This window comes from Dasypus novemcinctus, chromosome 21 (assembly GCF_030445035.2).
Source record: "Dasypus novemcinctus isolate mDasNov1 chromosome 21, mDasNov1.1.hap2, whole genome shotgun sequence".
Lineage (NCBI taxonomy): Eukaryota > Metazoa > Chordata > Mammalia > Cingulata > Dasypodidae > Dasypus > Dasypus novemcinctus.
The window spans coordinates 66,143,808-66,168,806 of record NC_080693.1 but is presented as its reverse complement, the minus strand read 5'-3'; the positions used below and the strand labels follow the sequence as shown (position 1 = coordinate 66,168,806).

Here is a 24,999-nt window from a genome sequence, read left to right as displayed (position 1 = left end):
TGAGTTAAGTTAGGTAAATGGTAATTCTCTTGCTATTTTTGCAACTTCTTGTGAGTCTAATTATTTCAAAATTTTAAATTTTAAAAATTGAAAGGCCCCCTTATACCTTTTGTAAATTTTCTGGGTTTGCTGACAGATGTTGTGGGCAATCTTTAACTTTGATACTTAACAGATCAACAATTTTATAACATTGGTTATAATGCTCTGAGACACTTAGTATTGCATCCAACTATTTTAATTTCAAATAATTAATAAAAGTATTATATACTTTGAGAAAAGAGCAACACCTGATGTTGACTCACCTTAGTAGTAGTCAGTTAATACCATTTATTTTCTAAATTAAATTTAAATTACTTTGAAGAGCTTTATTTTTATACCATTTCTTCTTAGAAAAATATAGGTTAATATTTATTAAGTATATTAATCAATATACTTATTTTATATCTAATACTTGAGAATTGGTTGAAGGGAAGTCTAAAATACGTGGGTATAATAAATGGGATTTTCCCCCTTTTAACAGGAGAATAGTAAAAAATTAAAAATGAAGTTTCCACCTAAAATCCCAAATAGAAAAACAAAAAGTAAAACTAATAAAGGAGGAATAACTCAACCTAACATAAATGATAGCCTGGAAATTACAAAATTGGACTCTTCCATCATTTCAGAAGGGAAAATATCTACAATCACACCTCAGATCCAGGCTTTTAATCTACAGAAAGCAGCAGCAGGTCTGTTTTAAATATTTAATTTCTTCTTTGCAGTTTACCTTATTGTTCACTTATCGCTTTAAGTAAATTTCTTTGTTTATTACATTGCCTTTATTGTTATCTAGATAGACACTGGAATGAATTATTTTTTAATTAGTCATTCTAGGAAACCAAACTGTTTATTATGTTTTTCTCCTTTGTTTACTATATTTTTTCTCCTAGAAGGTTTGATGAGCCTTCTTCGTGAAATGGGGAAAGGGTACTTAGCTTTGTGTTCATACAACTGCAAAGAAGCTATAAATATATTGAGCCACCTACCTTCTCACCACTACAATACTGGTTGGGTACTGTGCCAAATTGGAAGGGCCTATTTTGAACTTTCAGAGTACATGCAAGTAAGTATAGAAAGCAGTTAAATATGCCTTTTTAAAGATAATTTAAATTTCCTTCCTTGTTGTTATATCTAAAAGGCCAATATTTATTATGTAATGTTTTTTATTTATTTTCTGACTATTTGTTACATATACAATTCTTTATTGTATTAAAGGGTGAGTATTTAAATTTTGGAGGATTACTTGAGATTTGTGGAGATCAAGTCATAGGTGCATCTTATGTGGAATTCTTTTATGCCTCTTGAATCTGAAAATACATATTTATGATGTAATAGGTATTTGTAGTCAAAATTATTTCTATAGCATACTGTTATTTACTACGATGAATTTTTGTCATTTAGTATGTTTTATAATCCTGGAGAATGTTATGAAGAAAATTATTTAATCAAGGATACAGTGTCCTTATCACAAGCCTTTAATCCTTTTCATTTTAATTACATTCATTGCTTAAGTTTTATCTGTTGTTTATACCAGAAAAGATGAGAGTGATTAACATAAAGTCAAAAGAAATTTAAATTTCCCAATTTAAGTTACCTACCCAGTTCTCCTCCCACCTCTTAAAATTTTAAAAACATGTACATGGGGAGCAAATTTGATTCAATCAGTTGAGCTCCTGTTTCCCACTTTGGAGGTTTCAGTTCAGCTCTCTGTGCCTCCCAAAAAACAACTACAAACAAACAGCAAGCAAAACAAACAAACAGAAAAACAACTCAGGGGAGCCGATGTGGCTCAGTGGTTGAGCACCAGCTTCCAACATACGATGTCCTGGGTTCAATCCCTGGCCTCTATACCTCGGAAAAAAAACAAACCATGAACATAACCCACAACCCCCCCCCCCAATATACTTATTGTACATTGTATACAATAAACTGTCTCTAATTTGAATTTTTTTTCCTTTTTTCTTCTTATTTTGTTTTTCTTTTTTTCATTTGGACTATTTAAAGTTGATAATAAGGGTGGTTTTTTGCTTCATTTATTTTCAATTCACTTATTCAGCATATGTTAGAGTACATAGTATGTGCTAGACTGTCTTCTAGACTCTGGAATACAGCTAGACAGACAATAGCTTGCCTTCATGGAGCTTATATTCTAGTAAAATAATTATATAAGGACATGAAGGAAAATAAAGCATAGTAAGAAGATTAGAGAACAGTCAAGTGTGGTGCTATTTTAAATAGCATGTTTAGGGAAAAAAGGTTCTTCTCCCTTTGTGAGCCAAGCAAAGATCTAGAAGAAAAGTGTTCTTCCAGGCAGAGGATAAATACAGAAGATACCAGTCATGTAATTATGTTTAGTAGATAAAAGAGGGTTATAGACAGAAAGTCTTATTCATTGCTAGAAGGCCCATATTTGGATTATGACTTCTTACTGGTTGGTCTTCAGTATGTATACAGATAGGCAAGCCCCTTGAGTTTAGCAAGCCCTTGTCAAAATTATTCCTAGTTTATTTCACAGGTACTCTGATACCAAAGCCTGGTGAAGACATCACAAGAAAAAAAAATTACAGATCAGTTTTCCTTATGAATATAGATGCAAAAATTCCTAACAAAATACCAGCAAACTGAATCCAAAGGCATATTAAAAGGATTATACACCAAAACCAAGTGGGAGTCATTCCAATACTGTATTCAACGTACAAAAATCAATGTAATACACTACTTAGAGTGAAGGGAAAAAAAACACATGCTTATCTCAAGAGATACCAAGAAAAAAAAGGCATTTGACAAAATCCTGCTCTGTGTTTTGATTAAAAACAATTAAAAAAAAAAAAACCTCAGTAATGTAGGAATAGGAGGAAACTTCCTTAACATGATACAGATCAGTCATGTGAAACCCACAGCTAACATCATACTCCCTGGTGAAAGACTTACCCCCTAAGATCAGGAACAAAACAAAGATGCCAACTTTCACCACTGCTATTCAATGTTTTACAAGGTATTAAGCAAGAAAAGAAATAAAAGTTATCTGAATTAGAAAGGAAGAGATAAAAGTGTCAATATGCGTGATATATAAGATCATGTTTTATGATTTTATACATAGAAAACCCAAAAAATTACACAAACTATTACAACCACTAAATGAATTCAGCAAAGTGGCAAGATAAGTCGATCAACCACAGAAAAATGTGTTCCTGTATGCTAGAACAATCCAAAGAGGAAATTAAGAAACCAGTTCCATTTACAATAGCATCTAAAAGAATAAAATATCTAGGAATAAATTTAAATAACACCAAAGACTTGTATATTAAAAACTATAAAATACTACTGAATGAAATTAAAGAAGACCTACATTAATGGCAAGATACCCCATGTTCATAGATTGGAAAAGTTAACATTGTTGGTATGTCAGTATTATCCAAAGCATTACATAAATTCAATGCAGTCCCTATTAAAATTCTCACAGCCTGGGAAGTGGATGTGGCTCAATCGACTGGGCTCCCGTCTACCATATGGGAGGCCCTGGGTTAGCTTCCCATGGCCTCCTTGTGAAGGCAGGTTGGCCCATGCCTGTAGAAAGCTGACAGACTGCACCCGCAAAGAGCTGGCACAGCAAGATGATACGACAAAAGCAGACACAGAAGAACGCACAGTGAAATGGACACAGAGAGCAGACAGCGGTCAAGTGGCAAGTGGGGGGGATAAGTAAATTTTTTTTAAAAAATTCCCACAGCCTCTTTTGCAAAAATGGAAAGACCAGTCCTCAAATTTTATGGAAAAAAAGTATCAAGGACCTAAATATAAGAGCTGAAACTCTTAGAAGATAACATAGGGGCAAATCTTCATGACCTGAAATTCAGCTGTGGATTTTTAGATATGGCACCAAAAGCACAAACAACCAAAGAAGCCATAGTTAAATTTTATTTTATCAAAATTGAAATCTTTTGTACATCCAAGGAAATTATCAAGAAAGTAAAAAGACAACCTACAGAATGGAAGAAAATAGCTTCAAACCATATGTTGGATAATGGATTAATAATACAGAATATATAAAAAACTTCACATCAACAATAAAAAGACAACCCAAATAAAATATGGGCAAACTATTTGAATAAACATTTCTCCAAAGAAAATATACAAATGGTAAATAAACACTTGAAACAATGCCCAACATCGTTGGCCATTAGGGAAATGCAAATTAAAACCAGAGTAAGATAACCACTTCATATACACAAGGATGGCTATTATTTTGTTTTAAAATGAAAAATAACATGTAGGAGAAGACACAGAAAAAATGGAACTCTGGTGTGTTGTTGGTAGGAATGTAAAATGGTGCAACCACTGTGGAAAGTAAAATGGTGGTTCCTCTAAAAGTTAAATGTAGAGTTACTGTTTGACCAGGAAGTCCCACTTCTACATATGTACCCAGAGAGTGAAAACAGGGTCACAGACAGATTTTTGTACACCAGTGATACAGATGTAGCATTATTCACAGTAGCCAAAAGCTAACAACCCAAATGCCCATCAACGAATGGATAAACAAAATGTGGTATATATACACAGTGGAATAATATTTGGCTCTAAGAAGAAATAAAAAAAAAAAAAAAAGAAATGCCATTGCGGCATGCCGCAACGTGGAAGAACCTTGTAAACATTGTTCTTCGTGAAATATGCAAGACCTCTAGGGATAAAAATTGCATGATATCACTTATCAGAGATGACTAGAAATAGCAAATTCACGGAGCTAGAAAGCAGTTTAGAGGTTACCATGAGGTGTTGTAAAAAAAATTTTTAAACCAAAAACCTTGGGCATATGTATTTTTTTGGACAATGATTTTGATGATAAAATATTGATTCATTCTTTTTAAATTGTAACTCTAGCTTTTTCTTTTTGGTGGAAATCTAAATTTTCTTTTCAGAGTTCATGTTTTTACTGTGCCTTTTGTGTATGAAAATCAAATTAAATGTGAATCTGAACACATTAATATTTTACCTATCACAGAAGGTTACTTAATTTGGCCTTGCATTATTACTACATATTCACATAAAAACCACAATATATGGCAGTAATTAGGTCATATGAGAACAGTACCCAGTGCTCTACCTATATTTATGTAAATTGTATTATCTTGTTTTCCTCTTGCTATTGATGGTTTTTCTATTTTAGGCTGAAAGAATATTCTCAGAAGTTAGAAGGATTGAGAATTATAGAGTTGAAGGCATGGAGATCTACTCTACAACACTTTGGCATCTTCAAAAAGATGTTGCTCTTTCAGTTCTTTCAAAAGACTTAACAGACATGGATAAAAATTCACCAGAGGTATGTCGACTGAAATACTGTGCTTGCATAGTTATTATTTGGTCACCATTAGCAAATGGAGATTAACTAAATAATTCAAATACTGTTTACTATCATCCATACTTACTTTTGTATCCACCTTCATCTAGGAAGGAACTCAAAAAAGAAAAAGTCCTAGTATATATTGTGCAGATTCACAAATAGACAAATCACTTAACAGATAATTCTTTTAGGGTTAATCAACATTTGAGGGAGCAGGTGTAGCTCAGTGATTGAGCACCTGCTTCCCGTATAGGAGGTCCCAGGCTCAATCCCTGGTGCCTCCAAAAAATAATAATTAATTAATAAATAGATAAGATTTGACTTCGTTAAAATTGCTCTTGTTTAATATTCATGAAACAGAAATGTTATTGTTTGAAAAAGTGCTATTTTTAAATTAAATTACATGATTAATTTTAATGGTCATTTTAAGACAGGCATAGTTAATTTACATGGTACTATATTTCAGTGCAACTCAAGAATGTTTAGCAAGACTTTCATAACATACTTAAGCTTAGAATTAAATGTATCTATTAAAAAGCTTTAGTTTTCGTCTTTATGTTCTAAGCTGAGCTGGGGCTTGATTTTAGTGATAAATTTGGTTTTGTTAATTAGAAAAATAATGCAAAATTTTAATTGTGTATTTGTTTTTGTTTCCGCTTTTTTTTAAAGGCCTGGTGTGCTGCAGGGAACTGTTTCAGTTTACAACGGGAACATGATATTGCAATTAAATTCTTTCAGAGAGCTATTCAGGTTGATCCAAATTATGCTTATGCCTATACTCTATTAGGGCATGAATTCGTATTAACTGAAGAACTAGACAAAGCCTTAGCTTGTTTTCGAAATGCTATCAGAGTCAATCCTAGACATTATAATGCATGGTAAGTGCTAATAAAGTGCACAGGCAGTCTTATTGATGAGGCTGACACGCGTAGGTTTTTTTGTTAAATATCTCTATCATGCGTTTGATTATTAGTACTTAAGGATGGTACATACTGGTTGATAACTTCTAACCAAAAAAATTTATGTGAAATTTATACTACTTTTAACTAATTCTTAAATTAACCAATGGTTATTAAAATACTAGGTGTTTATAATCAATAGTTTCAGCCTTTTCTCCTACCAAGCTTTTACAAATAGTTGGCTTTGTTAATTGTTCTGGTACTTTTTTTGCAACATGAAAAGTGGTGATTAGGATAGAAAATCATTGGAAAGTGGAGAGGAATAGTGTAATTCATCCATTGGATTGAAAAATATTCACTAGTGGTTACTCTTTAACATATAATCACAAATATTTCAGCTCATTGTTCTAGATTATTAAATAGTGACTCTGTTTTGCATCTTTTTATACCTGTGCACAGATAAGCAAATAGGAAGTTACTACCTGTTAATAGACCGTATTGTCTGATCAAAGACTTTTTTTTCCTATATCTGCTTCAATACCATATTTACTGCTGACATTTTATTGTGTGTCTCTTAACTGACTTAGTAGTTTAAATATCAAGGAGAAATATAATTCTGAAACTTTAACTCATAGTAGTTTTTATGTCAGACTTATTTTTTTATCTTTTGGGTTTAATTATCAAAGCAGTTGAGTTTTAGTCTGTTTATCAGTAAATCTAAATTATTAGATTATTTTTGGATTTCTGTAGAAGTTTTTAAATGGATCATATTTAATTTATAATTAGTTGCATGGGCTGAAAGATTGCCCCACTCGCCTGTGTTTGCTGACATAAAACTGTCAAGTTTGCTGATACTGACTTCTCTTCATACAGATATAAATTATCTGTAATATTTTAAGAACTCAGTTGTTAATAGGACCTGTGTTGTTTTATAAATGTGGTTCTGTTCTGATACATTGCAATAGTTACAGTCTTAAGAAATTTTTATAAAAATAATTGTGTCAGTTGGAGAAAAAGAGGAAAATTCAGACTAGCAAGTTTTGGGGAGAATTTAAATAATAAGGTATTTAAATAGGTCCTAAGTATCCAACTAAACACTGAGAAAATTTATTATTCTAACTTCAGCATAAATAACCTTTCTTTTGTTATCTCCACCTTCATCATCATTAACATAGAGCTTTTTTATGTTTTCTTCACCTATAATACTATTATAATGATAAGGCAAGGCACTCAAAGCCATGTTTGTTTTTTCTTATGCATTTGGAGCTCATTCCCTGTAATCATCATCTAGTTATAGCCAAGAGAGGTCTTCTCAAAGTAAATCAATCACACTATGTTGAATGTTTTGATGTTTGATCATGTGATGTTTCAAAAATTCAAGAGAAATATCTGTGTATCAACTTGATAAACTGTTGTGCAGCCTTTAAAATTATAATTCTGAAGTCTATAAATATAGGAGTATGTTTTGGATGTAGTGAATGGAAGAAGGGGAAGCCAAACATGATTCTATGTATACTGTAATTATAATGATATAAAATATATATATATTTGGACAAAGCATATGGAAATAGCATTGTGAATTGAAGTTCAGGTTTTAGAATATAACAGAAGGATCTGCTTGGAATCTTAGTTATATTACTTTGGACAAGTTATTTAACTTCTCTAAGCCTCAGTTTCCTTATTTGAAAATGGTAACAGTATCTGCCTCCTTGTATCCTCTGATAATTATATCAGATAATTCATATAAAGCATTTAGCAAAGTTCAGGGCACACATATAATAATCACTCAGTGTAAATTAGCTGTTACACCTAGATTGTTGTGGTAGGCTTAAGGATGTTTTAACACTGTCATAGTTTTATTTGATTGATTTTGATTTGTTTTTACGTAAAAGTAACTCCTTCTATTAAGTGTTTAACTGCTCTGATGCTTTTTATCATGACTGATACTTTTTGCCTTTACTCTAAGACCACCTATTTTTCTACTGGTTTATTAAAATGCCCAGATTCCATACATATCCTCTTATAAGCTGAAATAAGTATTAAGTTAGCAGCCTAAAATTCATATCCCTAAAATTATATTTTGTTTTATGCTTTCAGGTATGGCTTAGGAATGATTTATTACAAACAAGAAAAATTCAGCCTTGCAGAAATGCATTTTCAGAAGGCACTTGATATCAATCCTCAAAGTTCAGTTTTACTTTGCCACATTGGAGTAGTAAGTAGTTTTCTAAACATTATTTCTTCATTAACTTCCTTTTTTAAATGCTTTTTTTACTGACTTAAATTCTATAATGAAAACTGGGGCCATTATTCTTGTTCTTGTTTTTGAAATAGTATCCTGGGGTCTTCTATGGCCAAAACCATTACCTTTTCGCTTAACATGTAGAAAGATCATTGGAGTACTGCCATCCCTTGCATGTCATTTCATTTCTCTGAGCTTCTATTTTATGAATGACAGGAATACCTGCCTTGCCTAGCTCATAAAGCTTTTAGGAGTCTCAAATGAGATTCTTCATATTTTCATATGTTAATATTTAACTCCTAAATTAAATAATCAATATTTCAAAGCAATGGGTGCCTGTGTTTAAGTCTCTGAGTAATGATAGGTATATCAGAACTAATTAAAATTCTTCTAAGGTGATGTAGATCACATTTTTTTTCCTTTTTTTATAGTCTTTTTTTTTTTTTTAAAGATACATAGATCACACAAAATGTTACATCAACAACATCTTTCATCAGTGTGGCACCACCATTGAATTTGATGAATACGTTTTGAAGCACTGCTACACCACATGGATTATAATTTACATTGTAGTTTACATTCTTCCCCAGTCCATTCGGTGTGTGTATTAGTCAGCCAAAGGGGTGCTGATGCAAAATACCAGAAATTGGTTGGTTTTTATAAAGGATATTTATTTGGGGTAGGAGCATACAGATACCAGGCCATAAAGCGTAAGTTATTTCCTTCACCAAAGTCTATTTGGAGCAAGATGGCTGCCAACATCTGTGAGGGTTCAGGCTTCCTGGGTTCCCAAGTTCCTGGGGCTTGCTTTACTTTGGCTTCAAGGTTCCTTCCTTCCTGGGGCTGACTTCTCTTTCCTCTGTGTGCTGACTTCCCAGGGCTCCAGTTTAAGTCTTCAGCATCAAACTCCAACATTAAAAACCCTCAACTCTGTTCTTCGAGGTGCCTTTTATCTGTGAGTCCCCACCACCAAGGGGTGGGGACTCAATGTCCTAATCATCACTCAATCATGCCCAGATACAGATAAGATTGCAAGCATAATATTTTTTTTTGGAATTCATCAATTATATCAAACTACAGTAGGTTATAGCAGGATCACCATTTTTGTGTTTACATCTTTAAAAAGTATCCGATAATAAAGTGTACTTTGATAAAAGATATGTCTGTTTTTTAAAATCTCATTTATTAATTTCTCTTTAAACTTTTTGTCATTTCCACCCACCCATACCCCACCCCACCCCCAGTAATTTTGGCTTTTTGGGAATGAGTATACAAAGGAGTAAATTATGTTATTTTGGAATTTGACTAATATGAGAGAACAATTCTAGCTATTTACTGACTATGCTGAAATTGGCCATAATTTTCTTAAAAATTGACATGGTAACTTCTTTTATAAACTAAATACTATGCAAGAAGTATAGAGAAAATTTATCTAGTTAAAATTTGTTTTGTTTTGACATCTCTTTGTTTAAATAAGCAAATCAAGTATCTCTTGACACCTTTTAGTGATGTTGGATATTTTTTAGAGTAAGTGTTCTTCTAAAGTGATTATGTAACAGTGTTTTAAAATTTTGATGGAAACGGACTTTGGCCCAGTGGTTAGGGCGTCCGTCTACCATATGGGAGGTCCGCGGTTCAAACCCCGGGCCTCCTTGACCCGTATGGAGCTGGCCATGCGCAGTGCTGATGCGCGCAAGGAGTGCATGCCACGCGAGGGTGTCCCCCGCGTGGGGGAGCCCCACGCACAGGGAGTGCCCCCGTGAGGAAAGCCGCCCAGCGTGAAAAGAAAGTGCAGCCTGCCCAGGAATGGCGCCACCCACACTTCCTGTGCCGCTGACGACAACAGAAGCGGACAAAGAAACAAAAAAGCAGACAAAGAAACAGGACGCAGCAAATAGACACCAAGGACAGACAACCAGGGGAGGGGGGGAAATTAAATAAATAAATAAATCTTTTTAAAAAAAAAAATTTTGAGTTGTGTATTTGAAGACGTTTTCAGAGTATACTTTTCTTTTTTAGGGAACAAGTATTTAGGGTCTCAATCCAGTATTTGACCACATGTAGTAATAGCCTTCTGAAAATATCATTGCATAGAAGAGTTTAGCAGCCAGATGTTGGTAGTACCCACTCTCACATTCTAGTGACAGTGATAGTTGTTAAAGTTACACAGCCATATATATTCAACCCACTTTATCTTTAGCATATTATTTTTTCAAGGTAATAACACAGCAGAATGAGGATATACATGTGAATGAGTAGTGAGGCTTGGTAATTTTTTTAATCTTTTAAATTTTAAGTTATTTAAGCTAAAATTTTCATTTCCTGGTATCACAGATCAGTGGTAGTACAAATGTATAAAACAGAAATATCTTTTCTTTTTTTCAAATTCATAAAATAGGTATTGGGAGCCAGAAGACCTAGGTTCTGATCCCAGAGTAAGACATTTAACATCTCTTGACTTCAGTATTCTCATCTTTAAAGTGAAGCAATTGAACTAGAACTGGAAGAAATTTTAGAGATAATCCATTAGTAGCTTGGTAATTATTAACTAAGTCCACTTAACCCAGTGAAGGGTCCAGATAGACCGTATAATAATTTTTAAAGGCTTTGTTATCTTTATGTTACTCTTAAGTCATATTCTTTGGTTCTCACCTTTCTTCATAACTATCAAGAGGAGGGTATATTAATATCTCTATTTCTTATAGGTTCAGCATGCATTGAAAAAATCTGAGAAGGCTTTGGATACCCTAAACAAAGCCATTGTTATTGACCCCAAGAACCCTCTATGCAAATTTCACAGAGCCTCAGTTTTATTTGCAAATGAAAAATATAAGGTAAGATAAATGTGATCTTATGCATTGTATTGCTTAAGTTGAGTCTCTCTTTTTTTACCTCTTCCTCCTCCCCACCACTCCACCTAAGATGGCTCCCTCGTCTGTTTGCTTGTTGTTTTTGGTCGTTGTCTGCTCATTGACTGTTTCTTCGTTAGAAGGCATTAGAACCAAACCTGGGACCTCCCATGTGGGAGGCGAAACCCCACCTGCTTGAGCCACATCTGCTCCCTCTTTTTTTTACTTTCAGTGAACTAAAACTTATTTAGACATTAGTTTTGATCTGAGACAGTTCATTTTCCTCATTTTCAAAAGCTATTAATTTCATTTTGTGATTTTCTTTCATGAAATACTCAAGGAAGGATGGCTACGTGCATATTTAGGAATGTATGGTTATCCTTTGTAAAGTTAAAAACAAAAAGAGTAAGAGCTTCCTAAAAAAAGGAAAGAAAAGAAAATATCCCAAATTTAAGTGCACAAAAAAACTTGGGCCAAATAGTGCATTTTAGTAGACTCTTTCTCCAGAAATCTGTCCTTCTAGTATACACTGAAATTTGCAGAAATCAAAAATACAAAACCAGGGGAAGCAGATGTGGCTTAAGCAGTTGTGTACACACCTATTATATGAAAAGTCCCAGGTTTTGTTCCCAGTGCCTCCTAAAGAAGATGAGCAAGACAGCAAGCTGATACAGCAGTAGCTCATCGAACTGACGCAACAATATGACAACAAGGAGACACAACAAGGAAACACAATGAGAGACACAACAAGCAGGGAGTATCTCCCACATGGGAGGTCGCAGGTTTGGTTCCCAGTGCCTCCTAAAAAAAAAAAATGATGACAAGCAGGCAGAGAGAGTAGGCAGCAAGCACAAACAGAAGCGGGGGCAGAAATAAATAATCTTTTTATATGTATGTAAAACCAGACTAATAAAGATATATTAAGGATTAAATATTATATAATTTGTTCTTTGCCATTGATTCAGTCTCATTTAGTTTGACTCTTTTTCTTTATGAAGTGGATTTTTTTTTTTTTTTAAGATTTATTGATTTATTTCTCCTCCTTCCCTCCATTGTCTGCTCTCTCTGTCCATTCGCTGTGTGTTCTCTTGTGTCTGCTTGTATTCTCATTAGGTGACTCTGGGAACCAATCCTGGGACCTTCCAAAGTGGGAGAGAGAGGCAATGAAATGGACTTTCTAATGCTACTGTTTTTGTCCTTTAGAAAACCTTGTTTTGAATCTAATTATTACTTTCCAACTTTTGCTCTTTGAGATATTATAATTGTAATTCAACATTTATTTTCATGGTTTACTTCTTTAAATATGTGGTCAGTTTCTTAAATTGAAGGATTTTATTCAATTTATTATTCTTAAAACTATTTTAATGCCAACGCACCTACCAGATGTACCATATAAATCAGCCCCTTCCTTGCTTTAAAGAGCCCACGTTTCATCTGTTCCATCACCCAGGCTTTGGTATTTATAGCCAGTTTTGGGTACCAGCTAGGGCCTTGGCTCAACTTTAAGCCTACTTTGTGATATATGGATAGAATATAGATAATGACCATATGAAAATAACAAAAGGAAAAAGTTACTGGTTGTTTCTGAAATATTCTGGTTTCAAAATGGAAATCAATGATAGAAAAGGAATATCTCAACCTTTGTATGGCTAACATTGCTAGCCAATACCCTGTTTAATGTGATCCTATAGATATCTAATCATTTAATAAGACTTAGGGCAAAATAAGAACTCTGAGGCTATGTTAGACACTATTTCTTAATGAGTCTTTGTTATTAGATTCTTGGGGTAAGGAACATGATTGTTATATGAAATTTTGATAATTATATAATGGAGCCAGAAAGAAAAAAAAAGAAATCAGTTCTGAATTTTGTATAGTGTAGCAGTAGAGAGAGGTTGGAGTGAGTCCTCCTGATTAAGATTTTTTTTTTTGGCAGTACACGGATTGAACCCAGGACCTCGTACATTTAAAGCAGGCACTCAACCATTGAACTACACCCGCCCTGCATTAAGATTTCTTTAAAGCAGCAGTTCTCACAGTGTGGTCTGGGGACTTCTAGATTCCCCAAAATCTTTTCAAGAGTTCCACAAAGTCAGTGCTATTTTCATAATAATACCTACATGTTATTTGCCTTTTTTATTTTCATTCTCTCTCAAATGTACAGAGGAATTTTCCAAAGGCTCATGACATGATATTATAACAGATTGAATGCAGAAGCAGATATGATAAGAATTTACCTGTCTTTAATCAAGCCAGACATTAAAAAGATTTGCCAAAATGTTAAAACAGTGCCACTCGTCTTGATCATTTTTTTTGTTAAATATTGGAAAATATTGTTATTTTTTGTAAAGAACATTCATTCTTTTTGTTAACATTTAACAGGTTTAATATTGTTACTTTTAAACTAAGGAATGAATATATATTTTTAAAACTTCTTTCTTTTCTGATATGATATTAATAACTATAACCCACATTAACAAAAATTCTTTGGGTTCCTCAATAAGCTTTAAAATGTAAAGAGATCCTGAGACCCAAAAAAGTATGAGAACTGCTGCTTTAAATTATTAAAATCAATCTCAGTCCTCTTCATTGTGCTACACTTCATCAGTCCTTATCAGTAATGTCGGTAATGACAGATGTAACTCAGTAGTCCACGGAGGTCTACATTGCTTCCTTTTGCTTTGAGGGAGGATGACCTGGAGCAGAGATACATGGTATTTAAGATAGAAGTGCTAATAAATGGAAGAAAACGTTTTGTTGAAAAAAGGTATAGGGAGTTTCATGCCTTACACAAAAGGCTTAAAAAATTTATAAAAACTCCAGAAATCCCTTTTAACAAGTTAGAAACTTGTCGTCTGAGAATGACTGTGTTTGGGAACACATTTACAGTCTGTCATTTTAGAAAATGAAAATCTCCCCAAACTGTTTCTTGATTTCCTAATGTGTGACACTTGCCCTCTTTTGCCAAAGGCAAAGAGTTGTGGATCTTTTGATAAGACAGAATCTGAAGAGTGAAGCAAACTCCCACAAGCTGGTGTAACTGTCCTCTGGGATCCATTATCTTGCCTACAGCCAGCAATTTGCCAAATGTGGTTTTTGAAGGAGTTCTCCATGGGGTAGTTTACCCTCGTTTGCAGCTCAAGTAGAAATCCTACCTGACTAAAAGGAATTGGAACATGTTTCAAAGTCATAGTCAAGGAAATCAAATATCTACCAAATTAGCCCAAATTCTGTGACATAACAGGTCTAGCTAATGGTAAAATTTACAGTCCCAGTTTATTCAGGACAGGGATGTTTCTATTAGAATGGTACTTTTATAAATAGAAACTGAAGCAGGGTGGTGGTCAGGTTAAGGCCAAGTGTTAAGAAATAAAATGTAGCTGCCAGCTTAGAAACCCATGAAAAAGAGGCTACACAAAGGTCCCTAGGAGCACTGAGTGTAACAAAAAGTTATTCTCTTATTCATTAGCACCATTTGCTTATGAAAAATCTTATCCTGAATCATACTAAGACCGATGAACTCTGGTAGCTTTTTGTTCAGATTTTATGACACACCTATTACTGTTAGTAATAATAGGTATATTCGGGAAACAGATGTGGCTCAACCAGTTGGTCTCCTGTCTACTGTGTAGGAGGTACAGGGTTCGATTCCCAGGGCCCCCTGGTGAAGGCAAGCTGGCCCACGCAGCAAACTGGCCCACACAGAGTTCCAGCCCATGCAGGAATGCTACCCCACACAAGAGAGCTACCCCCGTGCAGGAGTTCCGGCTGAGGCAGAGAGCCCTCGCAGCAAGATGACGCAACAAGAGACACAGAGGAGAGAAAATAGGAAGACATAGGAGAACAGGGGAGCTGAGGTGGTGCAAGAGAGTAATTGCCTCTCTCCCACTCTGGAATGTCCTGGAATCTGTTCCTGGAGCCTCCTAATGAGAATACAAGCAGACACAGAAGAACACACAGTGAATGGACACATAGAAGAGACAACAGGAGGAATGGGGTGGGAGGGAAAAATAAAATAAATCTTAAAAAAAAAAAAAAAAAAGGTACATTTTAAAGTGCTGGCACCGGAAAATATCACAGAAACAATCTGCTAAATGTGAGGAAGGAACTAAACTGGAATTTAATTATACTGACATAATTAATGCTTTTTCTAATCATGGCATTTTTATTTACATTAAACTAAAATTGCATTACAGGAATGGGTTAGCTTCTAATATGTCAGTACATAAGCTAAAATGAGATAGTTTTCAAGATTATCCTTAAAAGCCCTTCAGAAAGGTGCCATATTCGAAATCTATATATCTACCACAACCAGTTTTCCCCCCATTGTTGGAAGAAATGACTTTTTCTCTGGTTGAAGACTAAATCAAGTTGTTGGTGTTTGTTTAGGGGCCATTTTGTATAAAAAGCCTATGCATTTAAACACTAGAGTCACTCTCAGCCCTGCAAGATACTTCCCCTTGAGGGAGATGTGAACTGACAGTGACTGAGGGAATGCCAAAATGATTGTATTCATCTTGTATTTACTCCAGGGCATGCATTCATTGAATAAGTGGTATTACAACAGCGTTTAATGTTATTCTTATTTTTCTCTTTTCATTGTCCTCATTCATTGTATAAATGTAAGTTTAAATGTGTTATGATATAGCTCCACTGTATATCAAACAGACATTCATATTTTGAGTAACAAAGAGTAAAATCAGTTAAAATACCTGTATGTGTATGTGGTATATTTGGGCATTTCTTTGGAAACTAATAGCTAGCCTATTTATGGTTATTAGTTTGTTTGTTTGTTTTTATTTTGAGATACCGGGATCAGGGATTGACCCTGGGACCTCGTATGGGGGGGCCAGCACTCAAAATACTGAGCCATGATGGCTCCCTCATCTGTTTGCTTGTTTCTTGTTTTTGCGTGTTGTTTTGCTCTTGTTTGCTAGTTTTCTTTAGGAGTCACCAGGAACTAAACCCAGGACCTACCATGTGGGAAGCAGGTGCTCAACCGCTTGAGTGGTTATATGAGTTTTGATTCTAAATATTTTCTCCCACACAGAATCTTATTAAAACTATTAGGGAAGTGGACTTGGCCCAGTGGTTAGGGCATCTGTCTACCACATGAGAGGTCCACGGTTCAAACCCCGGGCCTCCTTGACCCGTGTGGAGCTGTGCTGATCACAAGCAGTGCTGATGCACGCAAGGAGTGCCATGCCACACAAGGGTGTTCCCCGCCTAGGGGAGCCCCACGCACAAGGAGTGCACCCCATAAGGAGAGCTGCCCAGCGCAAAAGAAAGTGCAGCCTGCCCAGGAATGGCGTCACATACAAAGAGAGCTGACGCAGCAGAATGACGCAACAAAAAGAAACACAGATTCCCATGTTGCTGACAACAACAGAAGCAGACAAAGACAAGAACACGCAGCAAATAGACACAGAGAACAGAAAGCTGGGGCGGTGGGGGGGAGAAGGGGAGAGAAAGAAATAAATAAATCTTTAAAAAAAAACTAATAGAGGCAGCAGATGTGGCTCAATAAGTTGAGTGCCTGCCTCCCACATGGGAGGTCCCAGGTTTGGGTCCCAGTGCTTCCTAAAAAAACAACAACAAAAAAACCCAACTCAGAGCTGATGTGACTCAGTGGTTGAGTGCCAGCTTCCCATATACAAGGTCCCTGTTCGATCCTTAGCCCGGTACCACAAAAAAAAAAAAAACCAATAACTAAATCATGGTTTGGGAAGTAGATGTGGCTCAAGCAATTGAGTTCCCATCTACCATAGAGGATGTCCTGGTTCGATTTTTGGGGCCTCCTGGTGAAGGCAAGCTGGCCCATGCAGAAGTGCTGACACAGCGAGATGACACAACTAAAAAAAGAGACACAGAGGAGAGACAATAAGAGACACACAGACCAGGGAGCTGAGATGGCACAAGATACTGAGCTCCTCTCTCCCACTCTGGAAGGTCCCAGGATCAGTTCCCAGTGCCACCTAAAGACAAGACAAGTAGGCACAGAAGAACACACAGCAAATGGACACAGAGAGCAGACTGCAAGCACAAAAAAATGGGGGAGGGGGATAAATAAATAAATCTTTTTTTAAAAATCATGATTTTTTATTAGGATCTAGTTAAACAGGTTTGAAGCCTACTACAAACTTTTAAAGAGATGTTTTATGATAGATAAATTACTACATGTTGGAAACAAGATTATTTATTAGCTATTTTGAGTTAAATAATGGGAAATACTTAAATTTTTAAAAAATATATGTACCAGTTTACCCCCTCCATTCTTTCAAAAAAACTAGTATATAAGCCTTTTAAACTGATAAATTACTGATGAAAATATGTATGTGTTTTGATTTCACTCCTCTTTTTATCCCACTTTTTTTATTATAAAAATTTTCAAACATCACTATGATTGGTAGAATAATATACTGAATATATAGAGAATATATATACTGAATATATATAGAGAGAATATAGAATAATATACCAATAAAGAAAGGAATTCCCTTATATTATCTAAGTTCCATGATCATCTGATACCTTTACTAGCTCTGTAATCACTGCTTTTTTATGAAGGTAATATGCCTATTAAGAAAAAAATTCAAATAATATAAATATATAAAAAATGCAAAGTAAATGTGCCTCATAACCTTACCCTCCAAGGATAAGCACTATTAGCAACTCAGTACATACTTCTCTAGTTCTTTTTCTCATCATTTTGATATATATTTGTTTGTAACAAGGCTTATACTATTGTGGTAAGTAGAATAAATAGCCCCCCAAAGATAGCACACCCTTATTTCAATACCTGTGAAAATGTTTCCTTACATGGCATAAGGGACTTTTCAGGTGTGATTATGAACCTTAAGATGGGCAATCTAATCACATTAGAATTTTGAATTGTTAGAAAATTCAAAAATAGAGAAAGCTACCAAATGAAAAATAGAAGCTTCCACCCACCCCAGTCTTCTCAATCACCTCCTTCCTAAAGGTAAAGTATTCTTATCTAGTTTTAAGATATGTATTGCTTTCTTCTGGGGGAAAAAGAAAAGGTTACTAGTGTTAACTCAGTTCAGGGAGTTAAATTTTAGCTTCCTCATCATTAGTTGAAATGGCAGGTTGGTATTCAGAGCTTAGTGCTTACATCAGGGAGAAGGGTCATTCACAGAACTTCAGACTTGTTTTGTTCTGCAACTTAGCTTTCAAACCACTTTAATATACAATGTGGTAAGTTATTTTAAATAAGATAGTGACAACAACATGGGTTGTCACTACCTGGAGACCTCAAAAAGTATGTTTGTGTTAAGATAATTTTGGAAATCTTATGAATAAAACACTTGCCTAGTCAGACAGTAAAATTTTGCTATACTAATGTTTTCCTTTGTTTTTTCAGTCTGCTTTACAAGAACTTGAAGAATTGAAACAAATTGTTCCCAAAGAATCCCTCGTTTACTTCTTAATAGGAAAGGTAAAGATTAGGACCATGGCCATGGCCCTAAACTTTGACTTTTATAATGGATATTAACTTTTGAAGAATATGATAATTATTGTATAACATTTTTTGAGCAAATTCAACTAGAACTCTGAATTGAAGGCTCTGGGAATAAAGAATGAATTCATTTTTAACATTTAAGAAGATGCTGTCCTAATGAAGGAGCAAAAATACACCCCCCAAAATCTTAACCTTACTTGGTTATTTTAAGTAGGTTAGCCCTCCATCTTCACAGCCCAAGGCCAATAATTAGTTCATAACTGAGACTACTCCATGCAAAGCCCTTAGCTTCCATTTCCCAATAAAATATTTAGAAAGCCCCATAAAGAAGAATATGAAGGCATTGTGTTTCCTTGATTAGAAGAAATAGCTTCTAACATTTTTAAGGTCAGATTAGTCAATATGTTTGTTTGTTTTTTAAGTAAATTAATGCTAATCAAGCAACTTATAGTCCATTTCTTCCTATTGTGGTAGTGAGATTTATTGGAAGCTCAGCACATGGGAAATAGAGGCAAGGAATTCTGAGAATAATACCTGAATGTATCAGAAACTTAAAAATTCATCTGTAGGGTGAAAAACGTTCTACACATCAGAATGGGTTTAGAACACATGAATTAGGAGCCTAATTTAAACTATAAATGTTTAGGATTTTATAGTTAAAACTCACAACTTAATGAAAAATGTAGTGCTGCTGTTTATTTTTAGGTTTACAAGAAGTTAGGTCAAACGCACCTCGCCCTGATGAATTTCTCTTGGGCTATGGATTTAGATCCTAAAGGAGCCAATAACCAGATTAAAGAAGCAATTGATAAGCGTTACCTTCCAGATGATGAGGAACCAATAACCCAAGAAGAACAGATCAGTGAGTATCATTCATATGAAATAGTCTTGTTTTATATATAGTTACTCAAACCAGAGATCTAGTGAAATACCACATCAGAGTTAGGCAAGTTGGAACAGGTACTTCTTTTACGACAGTTTAAGCACAGACATTTTTGTGAGTGTTCAGAAAGTTACCTTTTGCATAAGGATTTGTGGGCTGCTTATTTTATTTATCTAACCATGGTATAGTCTTTATATCAAATGGAATTTTATGAAAATTGAACACGGTAATATAACAAAGTGCATATTGGGACAGGTAATTAGGCTCAGTTCTGGATCTAGTTTGCTCTGTGACTTTGATAAATCTATTACTGATTTTTACCTGGGCCTCATTTTATGTTTGCGTATATAACTAATTCTGCCTTACCTGCCTCGTAGGAAGGTAATAGGAGGCGGGGGGAAGATGATACATATGAAAACATTTTGACTGCTAAGTGAATAAGTGAGAGAATAATAAAATTTGTGTGCATTTTAAAGCTGACAGATCTGTAGTAATGGCTTTAAAAATTATATGTGGCATATAAATATATACTTAGTGGTTAAAAGAAGAGAGCAAAGAAATATAGTTTAAGGCTCATTAAATACTCTATCCCAAAATTGAGTGGATGTCTTAAAATAATTAGTGCAAACCAAGACTTAATGTATCAATAAAATTTTAATAAGAGAATTGAGAAATGTGTGATAAAATAAACTAATATGGCTTTGTTCCAGAAAACTTGGTGAAAAAGTTTCTAATTAATAGTATAACTTCTGTAATCCTAATAACTGTTTGTCGTGTTTGTTTGTTTTAACTGAAGATTATGTTCTATATTTCTGTGGACTAGTAGGTACTACCCCGAAGTAGAGCCAGAGATTGGGGATTTATGGAGAATGTCAGTATTTTTTATTTTCCAGAAAACTAGTTCTAATCATGTGTAGACTAAGTAGGTAAAATTGATGCCCAAGTACCTAGGGCAGGAATAGGAATTCATTAGAGAAAGGTAGTTGGGTTAGTTAAAACCCTGAAAGCTAAATTCAATAAACTAATCTTCTCAGACATGCTGTAAAAGAAGATACTTGAATTGCATTCTATTAAAGGAAATTAGGATTTGAGCATTTTTAATGGGATTTATTTAGGGTCTTGTCTCTAAGTGTAATACAGTTTTCCTTGTTTTCATGAACAAGAAATTCTTGTCAGATACCTTACTGTAGACTTTTGTTTGTTTTTAAAGTGGGAACAGATGAATCCCAGGAGAGCAGCATGACAGATGCGGATGACACACAACTTCATGCAGCTGAAAGTGATGAATTTTAACTTCCAGAAATCAGACTTTTCCAACTGGATGTATGACTAGTGCTGACGTGTTTCTTGTCCCTCCATTTACTAAGTCTTCATTCTTGAGCCAGCAGTGTCATCATCCATCACTTATACCATGAGTGTGCCATTTTCATTGGACCCTGACTGTACACAGAATGAAAAGCAGTGCAATATTTAGCTGCTAACAAGACTGGCTCTTTCACCAGTATGACAATTTAGGGGGGGTAGGGTGAGGGACTTTTCTTTTTTTCTTTAATCTACCTTTGTTGGAAAGCTATCATGGAAGGAAGAGTTGTGTTTTATCTTGAAGGAACCATTAGATAGGGAAAAAAGTGATGAACCAGAATTAGTTGGTGTCTTTTCCAAAAATTTGTTTTTATTTGGTTCTCTTCTTGATAAGCAGAGTGACTGACCTTCATTTCTAGGTTCTTCACGAATGGTGTTAGCACGTGCCAGATGGAACAATAAAAGACATTGCCTATAACAGAGTAACTTGATTGCCAAGGAATGTAAATTACCTTAAACTTGCAGTGTCTCCTATAAACAAATGTTATGAGCATATTGGGACTTGAGTGTAGGAATCCAATATCCCTCCATACAGTATATACTTATTCTTGGTAAGTATGCTTTAATATCTAACCAAGAATTTTAATTTATTCACCTTGCTTCAAAGTGTTGATTATTGTTGTCTTGTTATTGCAATCTTTAAATTTGGTCCTTACAATATTGCCTCGTCTCTTTGAGCACTGTGGGGATCACCTTTAACATTTAGAGATGATAGAGTGGCTGCCCACTGAAAAGCCAAAACAAGGCCCTTAATAACCATTTGAGTTCACCTTAAGAATCAGTATCAGAACACTAAAGTGGCGAGTCTTTAAGAGATCATGATAGTAAAAGCCTTAATACAATCAGAATTGTACCGTAACCTTGAATCTATATTTGTTCAATACAGTATCCCTTTGACTTTTCTAAGTGTGTAAGCAGGGTGCAAGAATGAGTGGTTACCTTTGGTTGAGGTCATGTCCATTCTTTTCAGCTCTCTGCTTTTGATTATTTTCAGTAGTGTGGGTCACCAAAATACTGAGAGTGATTGGATTTAGGATATTTAAAACTTTTAGCTAAAAAAAAAACCCTCTTCTTATGAAGGAGACATAAGTTCTCTCCTGAGTTTCAGTCATAATATAGATTGGTGTCTTTGGGGAACGGCCTCAATTTTAAAGATCTAATTATGCATAATAATATGGGAATTATTGGAATTTGACAGTAACAGATTTAAAGTCTTAAATTGTGTATCTCCTTTATTGTGATGTGTTAAAATTTTTAGGGAAACTTCAGTTGTTAACATTTTATTAAGTGCCAATGTCAGAATATAACAAATTATAGTTTATTAATGAATGACAGGCCTGCAGCTATTATTTTGGATTATTTGATGAAGGACAAATTTATCTACTGGTTACTTGTGTTTGTTAGTCAAGCTGTGAAAATAAGGTGGATTACAGAAGATGTGAAAACATATTTAGCTTGTAGATTCAGTAATTTTCTATCATTTACTGTTAATCTTCTCATTTGAGCATGGATTAGATACCATTCCAAGTTAATTCAAGTCAGAGTCCTAGATTAGGTATTGGGTACCAGAAAGGTTAACAGAATTTCCCACCTAAATCTGTTTATGTGCTGCCTTATGTATATATATCTATATAGATATATAGATTTTTTTTTTACAAAGAAAAGGAAAGGTTGGGAGTAAATGAATATAATTTAAAATTCCTAAAGGCTAGCACTTGGATTCTAACAAATACTCCATTTATTATCCATTAGTTCTGTAATATTTAATTTTAGATTCTTTTATTTTTTTAATCAACAAAAATCATAAGCCAACTGCATAACAGTATCAAATATAGGGTTTCATAGAAAGTTTCAACTTGAGCTCTATGTTACAATGCCTGGAAAAATCTAAGCTCCTAACTAATTTGCTGAAATATAATTAGTTCTCTTTTGTAGTACGAATTTATGTCCTGTACTAGAAGTGAGACTTTCTAGTACTGATTTTGAGACCAAGGTAAAAGGATTGTTGTGGAGAGCATACCATGGCAGTGGCTAGTTGAGGGACAGCTCAGTCTTGGCCCAGTCTTTTCCTCACACCTACTTTCAAAGTCATTTAGGTGTATAAAGCCTTATTTCCCACCTAGTAACTGTTTCTGGCTATTTTGTTTCTTTGTTTTGCATGAAATGGGGATCAAACAACCAAAAGAGGAAGTACATTGATCAAGCAAAATGTTGACTTTGAATTTCAGAAGTTACTTTGAAATACTGTGTACTTTGACATCTTTTTCTCTGTCTAAGCTTTTCACACATATACATATATACACACACACTTTTGTTGAGAATGTATGTTGTAGCATTGGATTTTTTTCCCCCTTAGAAATGATTCTTAACTCGGGTATTTTAGAAAGTTGAAAATATTTTTCAAAAGAACAATGGTACTCAAAATAATGAAAGGTGATCCCTACTTTTTCTGTATTTCATTACTTTAAAATTTTAATTTTTTCTAAGAACTGCAAGTAACATTTGAACCATGCTGCTGTTGTACCTTAAACAAAAACTCAGTGATAACCAGTATTTAGTCAATTAAAAATGCTCTTTTTGAAGAAAAAAGTTTGGAAGTCTCTAATTAGCCAGAGTCTAGTATGGGTCTTCACTGAGAAATATGGTGACCTGTTTTCTTTGTGAAAACCTGGGAAAACGCAAGTGTGGGTATGATGTGCGTGTTCTGTTTGCATTGAAACAATGTAATTTTGTCTTCTTTTTGCTTTTCCTGACATTTCAGAAATTGTACAGTTGCGGGGGGGGGGGGTCTCTTTTCTGTTAATATATTTGCAATTCATTAAAGGATACAGAAAATCCAAATAAATTACTTTTGAAAACAATTTATAATCAAGTTGTTAAAGCTATATAAGAGCTGTGCCATCTGTATTTTTATAGTAAGGCACAGCAAAATAGACATGAAGGATTACAGTTTTATGTTTCATAAAAGTCTAGGACAATGTTTCTCTAAGTTTTTTCTTAATTTATTCCCTCTTCTCATATATAAATATATATTTTTAATTAATACATTCTTTTAGTATTATTTGGAATTTCAAAATAAATATTGTGACTAAAAAACAATGGCAATTTTTAGAATATATTCTTTTTAAACTACAGGATACCCTTACCAGCAGCTGCCAGTTTTCAAGTCAACTGCTTATTCTTTGATCACATAATTTCTGAAATTTCTTTAAAAGGGACACAAAGCTTTTTGTTCCAGTTAGGATCTTTTTTTTTTCCAATCAAGGTCTGAAAGAGGTAGAATATAGAAAGCAAATCTTAACACTAGTTTGAAAATCTTTTATTCTTGATAGCTTGGAGAAAGTGTAGAGAGCTGAAGGGTTCCATTCAAACTTGAGAAAGAGTAATGACAGAGAAAATCACATGGAGGGAGGGGAATTAGCTGGGCAAATAGAAGAGAACTATTTAGACTTCATAACCTTGCCTAGGACCTGCCATTTACTGTCAGCTGAACAGATAAAAGCTAGGCATGGAGGTATTCTTTGGCTTGTTTAGCTGCTAATTAATGGTTCTTGAAGATTCAGTATAGGTTTTATTTTTCTTTATAAGTACAACATTTGTTAAATAGTGATGTTTAATGAAACCATGCTATGTATAGTAGTTACTTCCTTTATATACAATATTTTTAATCCTCAAAACAAGCCTCCAAGGTAAGTCTTATCCTATTTTACAAAAGAAAAAACCAAGGCTCCACTAGTACATGATAGAGCTGGACATTTTTTTTTTTCAGTAGGAACTGGGGATTATATCCAGGACCTCATACATGCAAAGCAGGCACTCAACCACCGAACTGTACCTACTCTCCTGAACCAACACTTTTTGACATTAGTGTATGTTCAAGCACTTATATTTCGTTTTGGACTTC

The 24,999-nt window shown here is 34.4% G+C and overlaps 1 protein-coding gene and 1 pseudogene across 6 annotated transcripts in view; both read left to right on the top strand.

Annotated features, from left to right (window-relative positions):
- CDC27 (cell division cycle 27) overlaps positions 1 to 23,956 on the top strand; it is a 67,241-nt gene extending 43,285 nt beyond the window's left edge. The window contains exons 11-19 of one of the 6 annotated variants that reach the window (XM_058284460.2): positions 521 to 728; positions 933 to 1,102; positions 5,204 to 5,356; positions 6,047 to 6,255; positions 8,374 to 8,491; positions 11,224 to 11,352; positions 18,752 to 18,826; positions 19,620 to 19,712; positions 20,944 to 23,956. In XM_058284460.2, coding sequence (XP_058140443.1) covers positions 521 to 728; positions 933 to 1,102; positions 5,204 to 5,356; positions 6,047 to 6,255; positions 8,374 to 8,491; positions 11,224 to 11,352; positions 18,752 to 18,826; positions 19,620 to 19,694 — 1,137 coding nt within the window. In that variant the 3' untranslated portion in view covers positions 19,695 to 19,712; positions 20,944 to 23,956. Of the gene's footprint in view, positions 1 to 520; positions 729 to 929; positions 1,103 to 5,203; positions 5,357 to 6,046; positions 6,256 to 8,373; positions 8,492 to 9,396; positions 11,203 to 11,223; positions 11,353 to 18,751; positions 18,827 to 19,555; positions 19,713 to 20,943 lie in introns of those variants that run through there. The other 5 variants (XM_004447121.3, XM_058284459.2, XM_004447120.3 and 2 more) reach the window with 5 other exon arrangements.
- LOC139437225 (sorting nexin-24 pseudogene) lies at positions 11,713 to 18,743 on the top strand (annotated as a pseudogene).
- Positions 23,957 to 24,999: the final 1,043 nt, after the last annotated feature.